General features: G+C 36.6%; 1 protein-coding gene across 1 annotated transcript in view; it reads left to right on the forward strand.

Moving 5' to 3' along the window:
• The window catches only part of cux2b (cut-like homeobox 2b), a 169,690-nt gene extending 152,358 nt beyond the window's left edge, over window positions 1-17,332 (forward strand). The window contains exons 12-18 of the mRNA XM_016235101.1: window positions 4,288-4,386; window positions 6,435-7,255; window positions 10,131-10,296; window positions 11,537-11,818; window positions 13,031-13,219; window positions 14,149-14,425; window positions 15,908-17,332. Of these exons, the coding sequence (XP_016090587.1) occupies window positions 4,288-4,386; window positions 6,435-7,255; window positions 10,131-10,296; window positions 11,537-11,818; window positions 13,031-13,219; window positions 14,149-14,425; window positions 15,908-16,595 (2,522 nt within the window). The 3' untranslated portion in view covers window positions 16,596-17,332. The remainder of the gene's footprint in view (window positions 1-4,287; window positions 4,387-6,434; window positions 7,256-10,130; window positions 10,297-11,536; window positions 11,819-13,030; window positions 13,220-14,148; window positions 14,426-15,907) is intronic.

Raw genomic sequence — 17,332 nt, forward strand, 5'->3', positions numbered from 1 at the left:
GTGTGTGTGTGTGTGTGAGCGTGATAGTGTGTGAGTGTGATAGTGTGTGAGAGTGTGATAGTGTGTGAGAGTGTGATAGTGTGTGAGAGTGTGATAGTGTGTGAGAGTGTGATAGTGTGTGAGAGTGTGATAGTGTGTGAGAGTGTGATAGTGTGTGAGAGTGTGATAGTGTGTGAGAGTGTGATAGTGTGTGAGAGTGTGATAGTGTGTGAGAGTGTGATAGTGTGTGAGAGTGTGATAGTGTGTGAGAGTGTGATAGTGTGTGAGAGTGTGATAGTGTGTGAGAGTGTGATAGTGTGTGAGAGTGTGATAGTGTGTGAGAGTGTGATAGTGTGTGAGAGTGTGATAGTGTGTGACTGAGTGTGTGTGATAGTGTGTGAGTGAGTGTGTGAGATAGTGTGTGTGAGTGAGTGTGTGAGATAGTGTGTGTGTGAGAGTGTGATAGTGTGTGTGAGTGTGAGAGTGATAGTGTGTGTGTGTGTGTGAGAGTGTGAGAGTGTGTGTGAGTGTGAGAGTGAGAGAGTGTGTGTGTGTGTGAGAGTGTGAGAGTGTGTGTGAGTGTGAGAGTGAGAGAGTGTGTGTGTGTGTGAGAGTGTGAGAGTGTGTGTGAGTGTGAGAGTGAGAGAGTGTGTGTGTGTGTGAGAGTGTGAGAGTGTGTGTGAGTGTGAGAGTGAGAGTGTGTGTGTGTGTGTGAGTGAGTGTGATAGTGTGTGTGAGTGAGAGAGTGTGTGAGTGAGTGTGTGAGATAGTGTGTGTGTGTGAGTGTGATAGTGTGTGAGTGTGATAGTGTGTGTGAGTGAGTGAGTGTGTGAGTGAGTGTGACAGTGAGTGAGTGAGTGAGTGAGTGTGTGAGTGAGTGAGTGTGTGAGAGAGTGAGTGAGTGAGATAGTGTGTGTGTGTGAGTGTGAGTGTGTGTGAGAGAGTGAGAGTGTGTGTGTGTGTGAGAGTGAGTGTGATAGTGTGTGTGTGTGTGTGAGTGAGTGTGATAGTGTGTGTGTGTGAGTGAGTGTGATAGTGTGTGTGAGGAGTGTGATAGTGTGTGTGAGTGAGTGTGATAGTGAGTGAGTGAGTGTGATAGTGAGTGAGTGAGTGTGATAGTGTGTGTGAGTGAGTGTGATAGTGTGTGAGTGTGATAGTGTGAGAGTGAGTGTGTGTGATAGTGTGTGCGTGTGAGTGAGTGTGTGAGATAGTGTGTGTGTGTGTGAGAGTGATAGTGTGTGTGTGTGTGTGAGTGGGATAGTGTGTGTGTGTGTGTGTGAGTGAGTGTGATAGTGTGTGTGTGTGAGTGAGTGTGAGAGTGTGTGTGTGTGAGTGTGTGTGAGAGTGTGTGTGGGTGAGTGTGAGAGTGAGAGTGTGTGAGAGTGAGTGTGATAGTGTGTGTGTGTGAGTGAGTGTGATAGTGTGTGTGTGTGAGTGAGTGTGATAGTGTGTGTGAGTGAGTGTGATAGTGAGTGAGTGTGATAGTGTGTGAGCGTGATAGTGTGAGAGTGAGTGTGATAGTGTGTGTGTGTGTGTGAGCGTGATAGTGTGTGATAGTGTGTGTGTGTGAGTGAGTATGATAGTGTGTGAGTGAGTATGATAGTGTGTGCGTGTGAGTGAGCGGGTGTGATAGTGTGTGTGAGTGAGTGTGAGAGTGAGTGAGTGTGAGAGTGAGTGAGTGTGAGAGTGAGTGAGTGTGAGAGTGAGTGAGTGTGAGAGTGAGTGAGTGTGAGAGTGAGTGAGTGTGAGAGTGAGTGAGTGTGAGAGTGAGTGAGTGTGAGAGTGAGTGAGTGTGAGAGTGAGTGAGTGTGAGAGTGAGTGAGTGTGAGAGTGAGTGAGTGTGAGAGTGAGTGAGTGTGAGAGTGAGTGAGTGTGAGAGTGAGTGTGATAGTGTGTGAGTGAGTATGATAGTGTGTGAGTGTGAGTGAGTATGATAGTGTGTGCGTGTGAGTGAGCGTGTGTGATAGTGTGTGTGTGTGTGTGAGTGAGTATGATAGTGTGTGAGTGTGAGTGAGTATGATAGTGTGTGAGTGAGTATGATAGTGTGTGAGTGTGTGTGAGTGAGGTGTGATAGTGTGTGATAGTGTGTGTGTGAGAGTGTGTGATAGTGTGTGTGTGAGAGTGTGAGTGTGATAGTGTGCGTGTGTGAGTGAGAGTGATAGTGTGTGATAGTGTGCGTGTGTGAGTGAGTGTGATAGTGTGTGTGTGTGAGTGAGTGTGATAGTGTGTGTGAGTGAGTGTGATAGTGTGTGTGAGTGAGTGTGATAGTGAGTGAGTGAGTGTGATAGTGAGTGAGTGAGTGTGATAGTGTGTGTGAGTGTGTGATAGTGTGTGTGAGTGAGTGTGATAGTGAGTGAGTGTGATAGTGTGAGAGTGAGTGTGTGTGTGTGTGAGCGTGATAGTGTGTGCGTGTGAGTGAGCGTGATAGTGTGAGAGTGAGTGTGTGTCACACACGGCGGCCTAGAGTGAGCAGAGACCGGGGGATAAAGTGAGGAACGGCTGGAGGGCTAGAGTGAGCAGAGGCGGCGGATTCAACAAAGGAGCGTCCAGCGGGCTTGCGGCAACCACATGTGACGACCCCGGGCTGGACTCTGCTTCGTCCACGGTGAAAGCCGATCCGGCGATCCACACCATGAAGTTGACGTATTTCTTCAGCGACCAGCACGGATCAGCTCCAGGCATGACGAAGCGGATATCGTCCTCTTTTGGAAGACCAAACAAAGTAGTTTCGCTTTCACAACGAAGCACACAGCGTCTTCACGACATGGCGGCGGCGGCAGCAACAATACTACAGCGAGAATAAAAGTTACGCCTTCTTTCTTTGCGTGAACATTTGGGCGGCGTTATGCAAATCTTCCCACATAGTGACGTAGACATGTGGGGTCGTGTTAGAACGAGCCGTTTTAGGTAGGCGTGGCTGACTCTTAACTTTTATAAAGAATATCTCTTTGGATTTGAGACTTTAGTCTTTGCAACTTTACAGATCTTCTTTATGCACCAAGAGCTTGTAACACTCCAAAGAGAAAGGATAAATTGAAATCGCATCATATGACCCCTTTAATAAAATAATGCTAAACTGTATCATGCTAAACACTTTATATGTATTGTTTTTATTTATTAATAATAAAGATTATTTTTTTCTAATGTGTGTATATATATTTTTTTCCCATATTTTATTTTGATAGTAATAAATTAAATAATTATTAAATTATTAAAATATTAAATACATTATTAATTTAAATTAAATTAATGATTAAAATTCAATATTAATTTAAGAAAAATTACAAATGGTAAAAAATAAATATTAGCAAGACCAACCTGAAATATATAATAAATTCATATGCATTTTAAAATATTTATATGAATAAATTAATGATTTTTTTCTCATCAAAATGAAGCAATTAATGATTAATTAATGATTAAAATAAAATATTACATTTACAAAAAATTACAAATGATTCAAAGTAAATATTATATATATATATATATATATATATATATATATATATACACACACTTATAAAATAATATAATTATAAAATAATTATTAATAATCCTTACATATCCTAACATTACAAATGACAATACACCTGAACATTTTATGAGATCAAATGTTTAATAATGCTGTATTAATAAAGCATATTTATTTATTTAACATATGATAGTATTTTTGTTGGATACATTTGGTGAATTTACGTTTGTGTCAAGCAAAAGATCTTCTTGGAGCAGCATCCTTATTGGTCCTAAGACAACATTAATATTAACAAATCAGATTTTAGAGTAAGGGTTAATGTTGACTTACAGTAAATACAACAATAATGCATGAATTTTAAATAACCATAAAGGCTATATTTCTTCTACACAATATCATGATAAAAATATATAAAATCACAACCAATATTGTCCACCTGCTATTTCCTTCTGATTTGATTCCACATTATGGAAGTTCAATGGTTTGTGAATTGTGTTTCATGTCTTCGCTCAATCCCACAGGCCAGTCTGACATCCTGAAGATGTCTCATCCCTCTAAACCCCACCGAACCATTTCAGACCCCCAGAGAGAACTAGTCCGGTTTCCTGTACAAGCGTTTCTAGCTTCCGCGCTCCCTCCCAAACCCTGCGTTTGTTGTGATGCTCTCAGCTCTGGGTTTGAAAGTAAAGCGTTCACGTGTTAGTGCACCCTCACTTGATGCCAGCTTCTCAAAGGCAGCTATTGATCTAGCAATCAAACGCGAGGCTTTGGAGCTGCTCTCTGATCAGCCGGCCCACTCACCTCACCTCCTCTCTCTCCTTTACCCTCTCTGATAGGGAGCATCACTCCTCGCATCCGAACTCCTGAAACTGGGTCAGATGATGCCATCAAGAACATTCTAGAGCAGGCCAAGAAGGAGATCCAGTCACAAAGAGGTGGGTACAAAGACACCAAATCCACAGGCAGTTTATGAACACTGCTACCTACACACACAAAACCAGCTTTGATCTGCGCATACGTGACTGTTATAGGATTCTTTAACATAATAGGATGCCTGATGTTTGTTGGAATCTTCTTCTCGTTGTCCAAAATGACTTACTTCACTACAAACAAAAAAACATCCTGGTATCTGAGGAGCCAAGTTATGTGACTATATCCTGAATTCAATTTATTAAATAAATATATGCTTAAATATATATTTAAGCCTAGCTATAGCAACATTAAATGAGGTATATACTAAAATAAATGAATTATATTTAAAATAATTAAAAAAAAAAATGGCCAAAAAATAATTTAAAATTATGTTCTCTAAAAATATATTATCTTACTGTCTTATGTAATTTTGCTTCTAAAGTAAATGTATCTTGTTTATTAAAGGATGTTGAGATATAAAGACAAATATACAGATTAAAAAATATTTTTACAGTGTCTTAGAGCATTAAATATTTTTAATAATATTTTTTATAATAGAACAAAAAATGTAAGCATGCATAAGCATATATTTGGAAACATATTTAACACATTTAAAGATATTCTCAGAAAATATATTCTCTTAATATCTTGCACAATTTATCTTGTTTATCGAAGGATGTTGAGATAAAAAGACAAAAATAAGCCTGGTATCTGAGGAGCCAAGTTATGTGACTATATCCTGAATTCAATTTATTAAATAAATATATGCTTAAATATATATTTAAGCCTAGCTATAGCAACATTAAATGAGGTATATACTAAAATAAATGAATTATATTTAAAATAATAACAAAAATGGCCAAAAAATAATTTAAAATTATGTTCTCTAAAAATATATTATCTTACTGTCTTATGTAATTTTGCTTCTAAAGTAAATGTATCTTGTTTATTAAAGGATGTTGAGATATAAAGACAAATATACAGATTAAAAAATATTTTTACAGTGTCTTAGAGCATTAAATATTTTTAATAATATTTTTTATAATAGAACAAAAAATGTAAGCATGCATAAGCATATATTTGGAAACATATTTAACACATTTAAAGATATTCTCAGAAAATATATTCTCTTAATATCTTGCACAATTTATCTTGTTTATCGAAGGATGTTGAGATAAAAAGACAAAAATAAGTTTGCAGTGTTGTAGGTGCAAGCAATGACAAAATTATGGGTTCAATATCCCAGGAAACACACTATTAATAACATGTCTGTCTGCTCTGTTTAATTGTTAATACATTATTTTAAATAATAATAATTCTTTTTATATTAATTAAATATTTTAAATACTTGTTTTATTATTGTATTATTTTATCAAATACAAAATATGAATACAATTAAATACTTTTAATGTTATATGTATAATATTTTAAATATTAATAATATTTTAGGATAATTAAATATTTTAAATGTTTATTTTGTTATTGTATTATCAAATGAAAAATATTAATATCATTGCATTTTTACTATTATATAAATATTTAATATTATATATAATTTGATTATATTTTAAGATTAAAAATGTAATATTATATTTTAAAATAATTTATTATTTTATTTATTTGTTATAATCATTTTAATAAATAATTATTTGTGTACACACATGCTAGTGCTAGTTTGGCTGTTATAATAATAATTTTTATAATAATGAAATATTTTAAAGATTTATTTTATTATTGTATTATCAAATACAAAATATTAATATACGTAATTCGTTTACTACTTACTATTTACTATTTACACATTTACTATTACATAAATATTTAATATTAATTTGTAACGTTTATGTTTTAATATTATAAATATGGTAAGATTAAAATAATTTATTTATTTATTTATTATAATTTTTAATTAAAAAAATTATCGTTGTTCTACACACGTGCTAGTGCTAGTTTGGCTGATATGGTGTGTCTTGCGCACCACAAGCGCAACTTTATAAAGAAGCCATGTCAAGTTACAACTACTTTTGACTAGCAATGCAAACTCACGTTCTGATCTGTTTGTGTTGGACAGGTGATTGTAAGTCGTCTCTGGGCTTTTCATCAGGACGTAACAGCTCTGGAGGAAGCAGCAGTTCTGACGAAACCATCAAGAGCATCCTGGAACAGGCCCGTCGAGAGATGCAGGCGCAGCAGCAGGCCCTGCTCGAGATGGAGGTGTGCGGCCGGGCGTCCTCCAGCGAGCGTCTCGCCCTGCAGGATCCTGTCAAGGGTCAGCTGCCCCCCACTCCGCCCTTCATCAAACAGGAAGAGAATGTGTCCGTGCCGATGTGCGTGTCCAATCCCACCGGCAGCCCTCAGATGCCTCTGAGTGTCCTGTCTCCCGCCGCCTTTGTCCAAAACATCATCCGTAAGGTGAAGTCAGAGATCGGCGATGCTGGTGCGTATTTCGACCAGCACTGGTCCGCCGAACGCAGTGCGGTCGTGATGGGCGTGAGCTCTCACCCGTTCACCTCCGTGTCTCCGTCGCTCTCCTCCTCTTCGTCCACGGGACATTCGTCCATGCCTCGTCCCTGGCCGCGGATGGAGAACGGAGACTGCCCTGCAAACGGCGAGGAAACGTCCGCGCCAGAGGACGAGCCCATGTTGGGACGGCAGGTGGAGATCAAGGTGGAGCCGGACGCGTCGGTCAGCGGTGAGCCGCCCTGCGGAGGAGGACGAGTATCATACTACCCCACCTACATCCCCCGAACCCTGAAGCCCACTGTCCCGCCGCTGACCCCGGAGCAGTACGAGATGTACATGTACCGCGAGGTGGACACCCTCGAACTCACCCGGCAGGTGAAGGAAAAACTGGCCAAGAACGGGATCTGCCAGAGGATCTTCGGAGAGAAGGTGGGGTTATATATAGCAAAGTCCAACAACAGGAGAAGCTCGCACACACATTATCAAAGAAAATTTAAAAATATTGCAACATGCTCAGTGCAAAGACAAAACATTTTCCATTAAAATCGTCATCAGTGTTGCAGTAGAGATATGTAGAGAAGTTAGAAAGACTTAGAAAGGGAACTTAATTTACCCAGTAGCATGAAGCATCAATATGTGTGCTAACAATCATAGACATACAAAACTATTACTGCATCACAACTGACCCGTCGCAAAGACCCGCCCCACTTAGTTACTGTTGCTACGTCCGACAAGCCACTCGTCATGTTCTCACGCAGTGAAAAATACATCGCAGAGCAAAGAGGAAACCGACAGACAGGACAGAGCAGGTTACTTCTGGTATGAAACAAAGTCTCAACTTTCAAATTCTGTCATTTTTTAAAGAAATTCAAACAATAAATACCGTTTTGTGGCTCTATGTTGTGTGGTGACAGATCGCTGTAGCAGCTCATGAACTGATCATCTCCTCCTCTTTACTAGTTATAGCACGGAATAAACCTGAATGAACATCAGAAGGTATCTTGTTTCAACCGCAGAAAGACGTCAGTACACACCATTTCTCAAGTTCAAATATGTCCATTAAAAATATCTTAATTTTTCTACGATTATGTGTGCAAACACATTCTTGTTGAAATTGTTTTCTTGCTTACACACCAAAATATTTTCCATTTACAAACTTCAGTATTTGGTGCGTCTTTTATTAGTATCATTAATATACTGATAATTTTTTATTAATATTTTAAAATGTTTTTATTTTTATATTCTCTGTATTTTCCATTTTAATTTAATTTATTTATTTTTTAATTTAATTTAATTTAATTTTTACATTTTTAGTATTTTTTGTTTTAAAGGTTCTTTCTTTGTAGTTGTTATTTTAGTACTTCAAATAAACGAAGATTAGAACTAACTGAAAATAAGTTTAAGGTTTTTTTACTTTTTCTATTATTATATTATATTATATTTTTTAGTTAACATTTATTTTTAGTACAAGTAACAAAAATGTTTTATGTAAGGTTTTATTTTTAGTTAATGATAATAACCCTGTTGTGAGATTGTTTGTGTGTCCTAAAACAGCACAGCTGGAGAGCAAGTTTTCATGTAATGACTCGAGATCAAAGGAATCGGTGCATGAAATGGTTTGTCCACAATAATCGGGCACAAATGTAATGTTATTGTGTGGAAACGGCATACATCTGTTTTGGTATTTGATACCCACAAATCAACATTAATGTCAAATTTTTTTGACGACATTAAATCAAAACCATATTTACTTCCTTAATACATGTTTCTGGTCTTATTGGGAATGATTAATCTGTGCATGTTATTCCAAAATAGAAATAACAGCAAATTTACAATGTAGTGATACTCCTGTCTTAAAGGGGTCCTATTATGCTTTTTCACTTTTTCAACTTTAGTTAGTCTGTAATGTTGCTGTTTGAGCATAAAAAAGATCTGCAAAGTTACAAAGCTCAAAATCCACTTCAAAAGGAGATATTTTATTTAACAGAAATCACTTTTCAAAAACTACAACGAACGACTCGTTTGGACTACAACACATATTTTCCGGGATTTGTGATATCACAAATATCGACGAATGGGAAGAGACCTGGTTGAGCTGCACTAGAGAAGGCAACGAGTGTTATCACTATGTCTGAGACACGCTAGCTTTCCCAAGACAGACGAACTTAGAGTGATTACAATCCAGGTTTAAATCGCACTCAAATTGATTTGATTTTGATGCAATATTTACACTGAAGCTGGCAGGCGGCTATGGTAAGGGGCATGACATTTCCAGACCAGGTGCCGAGTGCTACCAATCACAGCACACACTGACCCAGCTGACCAATCACAGCACACACTGACCCAGCTGACCAATCACAGCACACACTGGCCCAGCTGACCAATCACAGCACACACTGACCCAGCTGACCAATCACAGCACACACTGGCCCAGCTGACCAATCACAGCACATTTCGTATTTCAGAAGGCGGGCTCAGGAACTATTCGAGACGTTCATGCCAGACTGGGGAGAGAGGCGTTGTAATAATGTAAAATATGTGAAAAATAATGTTTTCTAACAACCTAGTATGAGAGCCTGTTCTAGTACACCCCCAAAACAAAATCAAGACTTTGTAAAAGAGCATAATAGGACCCCTTTAAATTCATGCAAAATAATATGAATATATATATACTGTACACACTAAAGTTAAAAAGTTTGGAAGATTTTTTTATGTGTTTGAAAGAAGTCTCTTTTACTTACCAAGGCTGTGTTATTTGATCAAAAATACAGGAAAATCAGTAATATTGAGGAATTTTCTTACAATTTAAAATAACTTGCTTTTCTATTGTAATACATTTTAAAATATAATTTATTTCTGTGATGCGCAGCTGTATTTTCAGCATCATTCCTCCAGTCTTCAGTGTCACGTGATCCTTCAGAAATCATTCTATTATGCTGATTCGCTGCTCAAGAAACATTTTTTATTATTATCAATGTTGAAAACAGTCGTGCTGCTTCATAGTTTTGTGAAAACCGTGATACATTTTTTCCAAGAAAAGAAAAAACACCATTTATTTGAAACAGAAATCTTTTGTATTATTATAGATGTCACTTTTGACCAATTTAATGTGTACGTTCTTTAAAAAAAAAAAAATCGGAAACTAGTGCCAGTGCAATCTGAAGCTCTTGGATTGTCTTTTCCTGCCATCTAGTGGTCGCTTGAATATCTGCCAGTGAAAAGCTGATTTCAAACAGTAAGGTTCTGGTTTTATTACGAGCATTATTAGTTCAGACTCATTTGAATGTCTGTGTGTCTCTGGCAGGTGTTGGGTTTGTCTCAGGGCAGCGTGAGTGACATGTTATCCAGACCTAAACCCTGGAGTAAGCTCACTCAGAAGGGCCGCGAGCCGTTCATACGCATGCAGCTCTGGCTGCTGGACCAGCTGGGTCACGGACTCAACCAGCTGTCCAACCACAGCCACGGTCAGGGTCAGTCATGATCACCAGCACTAACAGCCCATCCTACACACAGCCAGAGGGGCTTTTGCTCATTTCTGTAATTCTGAGAAGTTTAGGTTTAAATATGAATTACTATTACATAGTAGTCATGCTATAATGTTTAAATAATATCATTGGGGTTTATTTTTTCCTGTATTTTGATAAAAATATTTATCTGATATTCTTGGAACAATTGAAAACAATTGGATTCAAATAAAAAAATATTTAAACATATTAAAAAAATGAAAATAAATAAATAATATATAATAAATAATAACTATATTAATAATATGCAATATACATTATAATATTTTTTCATATTAAAGTAAAGAGACTTTTGACATTCTGCTTTTGGCATTCAAATCTTTTTAATTGTCATGAAAATGAAAGCATAATGCAAAACATTTTCAAGTTCAGCTTCACTCTGTGCTGCTTAAATAAAATAACTGTTTTTTTCTGCATTTCGCTAAAAAAAGTATAGTAATGAGAGTCTTACAACAGCTGAACACAATCAGGTTAAAAATAAAATGATGAAAATGTGTAATATAAATTATAATTATTATAAAAATTATAAATAACATTTTAAAACATCATTTATAGTGTCAATTACAATGTTTTATTACAGTGAGAAAAAAATCATTTTCTCCGTAATGATAGTTCTGATGGCAAAATGCTGAACATATTAAAGTTAAGCTTTATTTACTCTATGCAAAATACAATTTCTTATTTCCTACATTGCAAAAAAAAAAAATCTTCTTATTTTCCAGAATAAATATCTAAAAATTCTTAAATCAATATACATTTACTTGAGAAGCAAAATGACTTAAGATATTCATTCTTGGTTTCTTTAAAAAAAAACAAAAAAACATCTAAATTAATAGAGTTTATGCTTAAAACATGAACAAATATTTGGCAGTGGGGTAAGAAAAATAAACTTAATTCAAGTTTTTAAAATAACAGTCATTTTTCTTACCTCACTGGCAGATTTTTTTTCTGTCTTGTTTTAAGCATAAACTCACTTTAAAAAAAAACATTTTTATTCAAGTATGTGTATATATTTGAATTGAAAAACAAGACAAAAATATTGAGTAATTTTAGTTTCTAGTTGAAATCTTCTTGTTATCCTTCCATAGACATGGTATTGCATTATTTGAGTGTTTTAACGTAACCAATAAATGTAAAACTCTTCTGACTGTAATAATTATTATAATCTTTGGTTGTTGGTTCTCAGATAAGAGCCCCGTGACGAGCCGCTCGTCCCCGTCCCCTCCTCCGAGTCCTGAGGACGGACACCCCAGCATGACCCTGGAGCCCGTGAGTCTGGCGCTGGAGAGCAGTAAGGAGAACCAGCAGCCGCAGCACGCCGAGCCCCACGGAGGGAAGAGCACGCCGGGCATGACGGAGCAGCCCCACACGCCGCTGGGCATCCAGGAGCTGGTGGCCATGTCTCCGGAGCTGGACACGTACGCCATCACCAAGAGAGTGAAAGAAGTGCTGACCGACAACAACTTAGGTGATTTACAGCACGACATACACAGCGCTGTATGAATGTCAGCATTTTATTATATGTAAAATGAAGATTTTTGATAAGGTTTGGGTATTTTTGTGCTACACCAAGGATGCATTTATTTGATCAAATGTTGTTACTGCTAACTAAAACTATTAGAAATAGTTTTCTGTAATTAAAATGATATATAAAAAATTATATTAGATGAAAAACATGTTGAATGAAAAATAGAAACATTGCCTTTATAAATAAATAAGTGTACGTTGAAGTACTAAAATTCTTAAAACTAAAGTAAAGATGAATTAAAGCTATAAGAAGCTTTAGGTGTCAAAAAAATAATGACAAAATCATGTAGCAAAATTATTAAAACAAACTGAAATTCAAATGAAAACTGAAAATCTAAAAATAAAAGCTGATTCAAAATATCAATAAATACTATACTATTATATACACTAATTAAAGCTGCATAAATAAAACGACATGAATATGACAAAATCATGTGACAAAATTGCTTGAACAAACTAAAAATGAAACTGAAAATATAAAAATCAAAGGTAAATCAAAGTATTAATATAGTATACTATATATAGTACACTGCATACTATAATAGTATACACTACCGGTCAAAAGTTGGAATAATAAAGATTTTTTAATGTTTATTAAAGAAGTCTCTTCTGCTTACCAAAGCTGCATTATTTGATCAAAAATACTGTTAAATACTGTAATATTGTGAAATATTATTACAATTTTAAATAAGCCTATTTTAATATATTTTAAAATGTAATTTATTCCTGTGATGCGCAGCTGTATTTTCAGCATCATTACTCCAGTCTTCAGTGTCACATGATCTTCAGAAATCAGTATAATATGCTGATCTGCTGCTCAAGAAACATTTCTGATTATTATCAATGTTAAAAACAGTTGTGCTGCTTCACATTTTGTGGAAATACATTTTAAATCAGGATTCTTTAATGAATAGAAAGTTCGGGGGATAACATTATAAATGTCTTTACTGTCACTTTTGATCAATTTAATGCATCCTTACTGAATAAAAGTGTTAATTTCTTTAAAATGAACTGTAGTTTAAACAAGATCAATTTCGAATCAGTTCATTGAAACGACAGTTTTGAACTGATTCATGTTGAATGTGCATCTAAGGAGAATTCTAAGGACTGGAGCTGGATTGGTAACTGTAAGTATACGTGTGTGTTGCTTCAGGTCAGCGTCTGTTTGGAGAGAGCATTCTGGGATTGACTCAGGGTTCAGTGTCTGACCTGCTGTCCAGACCGAAGCCCTGGCATAAGCTCAGTCTGAAGGGCCGTGAGCCGTTCGTCCGCATGCAGCTGTGGCTCAACGACCCGCACAACGTCGACAAACTCCGAGACGTCAAGAAAATGGAGAAGAAAGGTAAGAGAACAGACATTGATTCAGTTCTTCACTGATTCTGTGCCGTTTCGGGTTTTTTTAGATCTACATTTTAAGACATTTTATTAATAAATTTGATTTCAAATAGTGAGATCCAGTGTCATTTATATGCTTATTTTATATACTATGTTGTTCAATCTATTCAAAATCATTTTCTTCATAAAATCAAATATAAATATTAGAATAAAAACTTAAAATGTTAAATGAAAATAAGAAATGTTGCCTTGACAACTAAAATACTAACATTTCAAAAACTGAAACAATTAAGCTATATAGAAATTTAAAAAAAGAAATGTATAAAAATGATACATTTATTTATCTACTATTACAGTATTTATTAATATTTTGAATTCGCTTTTATTTTTTTTCATTTTTCGTTTTCCTTTTAATTTGAGCACTTTTGCCATTTTCATGATTTTTATTGTAGTTTTAGTTTGATTAATTTTAACATTTCAATTTTTATCATTGTTATACATTATATGACCGATTATTATATGCGTTTTTTGATTCAGACTTTATTAATAAAATGTCTATTTTTCAGACAATAAGTGGATTTGCTGAATTGCACATATGCAATGTCGTGAGATCCAGTTTTAGTGCAATTTATATGCTATTATAGTATTTAATATTTGGAATTAGCTTATGTTTCTATATTTTCGATTTTCTTTAGTTGAAATTGTAATTTTATGTGCATTTGTGTCATTTTTATTATTATTTTAAATATTTGTATATACAGTAGCTTTAATGAGTTTTTATTGTAGCTTTTGTTTTGTTTTAGCATTTCAACTTAGACTCTTTTTATCATTATATTACATCTGACCCACTTGCTGTGAAGATGCAGTTGATCATAATTTGTAAAGTGGTCTCAAGTAGCAGACTGCTGTAAAACAGAATGTGTTGGTTTTCTCCAGCGTATCTGAAGAGGCGATACGGTCTGCTGAGTCCCGGCTCAGACAGCGATTCCCCCGGCGCTCATTCAGACTGCATCAGTCCGGGTCTGACTCCGCTGGAGCTCTGCCCCTTCAGCCAGGCCAAGAAACCCCGCGTGGTGCTGGCGGCCGAGGAGAAGGAGGCTCTGAGGAAGGCGTATCTGCAGGAGCCGTATCCCTCGCAGCACACCATCGAGATGCTGGCCGCTCAACTCAACCTCAAAACCAACACCGTCATCAACTGGTTCCACAACTACAGGTCCGAATCCGCTGTGCTCTGCTTTTTACCTTGTAAAGACAGCTAAAAGAGATGTCCTAAAGGAGTTTTGCGTCTGAAGCTTTGTGAATGGGAGTTTGGCTCTACCTGCTGGACAATTGAGGAGTTTAAAACAGAAAGACAAGAGAACCCTGTAACTACACCTGTACTGTGGCATGACCTTTCCAACATACCCCCCAAAATTCCAACGTTTTCAGTGACAAATTCTTAAAATTATACCTTTGGTCCCCCCAATCACTACCAGAGCGCACTGTGTACGATGCAAAGCTTTCAAACTGAGAATCCTCTCTTTTATTGGTCCAAAAGACAGTTCACTAATAGATTAGATTTAAAATGTTAATTTAAAGACAATAACTGGATTTGCTGAGAACTAGAATTATTTTAGTGTTATTGATATATTATTAATATTTAGAATTAGTTTTTATTTTTGTATTTTAATTTTTAATTTGTATTATTTTCTAAATTTATATATAGGTTTATTCATTTTATTTCATTCAATGTAGTGAGATACAGTGTTATTATATACAATTGTAGTATTTAATAATATTTTGAATTAGCTTTTATTTTGATATTTTCAGTTTTATTTTTAATCTTAGTTTTAGTTATTTTGTTATGTGCTTTTCAAATTTTTTTGTCTTTTTCGTTTAAATATTTCTGTATATTTTTAAAAACCCTTTAACTGTCACCACCCATTTTTGAACATAGACGTGAAAGTGCACTATCCAAACTTAAATTGTTATAAATCATGAACGCTTTTGAATCACAATCACAAAATTATTGCAGAAGTGAAATTATTTCAAAATATGAAAGTATCAAACCCAAACTCCACAGAATTTTTTTTCATGCATTTTTTTCTGCCACAAATGTCTACATTTCTCTGTTAATTTGACTTCTATCACAACATATGGAATTGTGAGACTCAGACCTTTCCAACGATATGTATTTTGTCAAGATTTTAATAAGTTTGGATTGTAAAAGTAATCGTAATACATTTTGTAATATGACATTTGACCCCGCCTGCTAAGGGGGAGGAGACCGCCAAAAGATTTAAAGTACCATTTCCATGGTAACACAATCTACAATTTCAAAATAGTTTCCACAGGATGAATTTTAAGGTTTTAAGCTTTCAAATGATATATGATGACTGCTAAAATATGTGATGAAAGAGAGCGCCAAGCGTCCCACAGGTGGGACGGTGACAGTTAAAGGGTTAATTAATTTTTATTTCATTTTTAATAATTTTAGCATTTCCACTTATTTATTTCAGATACACATTTCCAAGACAAAATTTATTTCTTTCATTTTTTGCATCTAATATTTATATTGAATTACTGATTGTTTTTAAATAGTTTTAGTTAACAATAACAACGTTGATTGATTATGTGTGACATCAATATAGCATACTGCTAAAAATAAAAACAGTAAATGTGTTTCCTCTTTGTTTCATCATCATCCTTTCAACAGGTCCCGTATGCGGCGAGAGGTCCTGATGCAGGGTCTCCAAGACAACGACACTGACGCCGAGCACAACAACTACTCCCCGCTGACATCCCACAGCCCCACATCCGACCGCGACGACAGGAAGCAGCCCTCGGCCGTTCACAGCCGCCCTCTGAGCGCCACCCCGCGCCGCTTCGCTGTCAAACAGGAGACCAGTGAGCCGGATGAAGACGAGGAGCTCCGTCTGCGGCAGGCCAAGAGCTTCTCCATCGCCGTTCAGTTTGCCCAGCTCAAAAGCGACCCGGAAACGCCCCCGCACCGCTCGCTGGGCGTCAAAGACGAGGAGCCGCAGAGGAACAGCCATGAGGACGAGGAGCTGGAGAAGTCGCCCGAGGATCCCGTCAGCTTCAAGGCTTCGTCCGAACCATCCCGGAGCAGCCTGGAGGTGTCGCTCAACTCGCCCTCCGCCGCGTCCTCGCCTGGCCTCATGATGTCCGTGTCCCCTGTCCCATCCTCTTCCGCCCCCATCTCCCCGTCGCCACCCAACCCACCGGCCCCAAGCCATCATCACCCGCCGAGCTCGCCCTCGCACAACTCCAAACTCAACAAAAGCACTCAGAGACGCAACGAGAAGATGGCCAACCTCAACAACATCATCCATCGCCTGGAACGGGCCGCCAACCGCGAGGAAACGCTCGAGTGGGAGTTCTAGAAATTCACACTCTGTAAGAAGATCGTAAGCGTCAGATATTTATAAACACATTTTAGGTATTTTGATAAAGTCACTTTGGATTCTACGTCACAGCACTAGCTGTTTCGAGGAGAGGTAACGTAGCGGTGTCATGAAATGCACACTGACGTCTTGTAGATTGCCACTGGGTGAGATTATGAAATAAAAGACCTCTGTCTTAAGCCATCAAAAAGCACTACTTATTTAAAAACAAAAAAAGAGAGAGACAATGACCAAATTTGCTAATTTTTGAATAGCAGTTTTTCAACTTTTGTCTGTAAGACGGGACAAGTCAAGTGACGTGCGACAGCTTCACGTTGACCGAGGGATAGTCCTAAAAGACTCTAAATAGTGAACAATGCATATGTATTTAGTTTCTTGGTGACATGTTTTGGATCTTTTGTTATACAAGCGTACAACGTGTGATTGTGTGTGATGTAGAAATCGTCTGCAATAGCCTTCTCTGAACAAGATGTAGCATGGAACATAATTTACCTTCTATTTCCTCTCTAGATAGTAACCTGTGATATACTTGAGCGATACTATAAAAAGAGAAAAACGGCAAAAACAAGAAAAAAGGAAATGTAAAAAAGTCGCTACGACGGTAGATGCATTTTTGATTTCGTGAACGTGTCATGTTTTATTTTATTTTTTTGGTTGGATACTTTGAGGTTTTACACCAGGGCTCTTGTGCACAGTTTACACACTGCAAAACAAAT

This window comes from Sinocyclocheilus grahami, unplaced genomic scaffold, assembly GCF_001515645.1.
Source record: "Sinocyclocheilus grahami isolate Dianchi unplaced genomic scaffold, SAMN03320097.WGS_v1.1 scaffold463.1, whole genome shotgun sequence".
Taxonomy (NCBI): domain Eukaryota; kingdom Metazoa; phylum Chordata; class Actinopteri; order Cypriniformes; family Cyprinidae; genus Sinocyclocheilus; species Sinocyclocheilus grahami.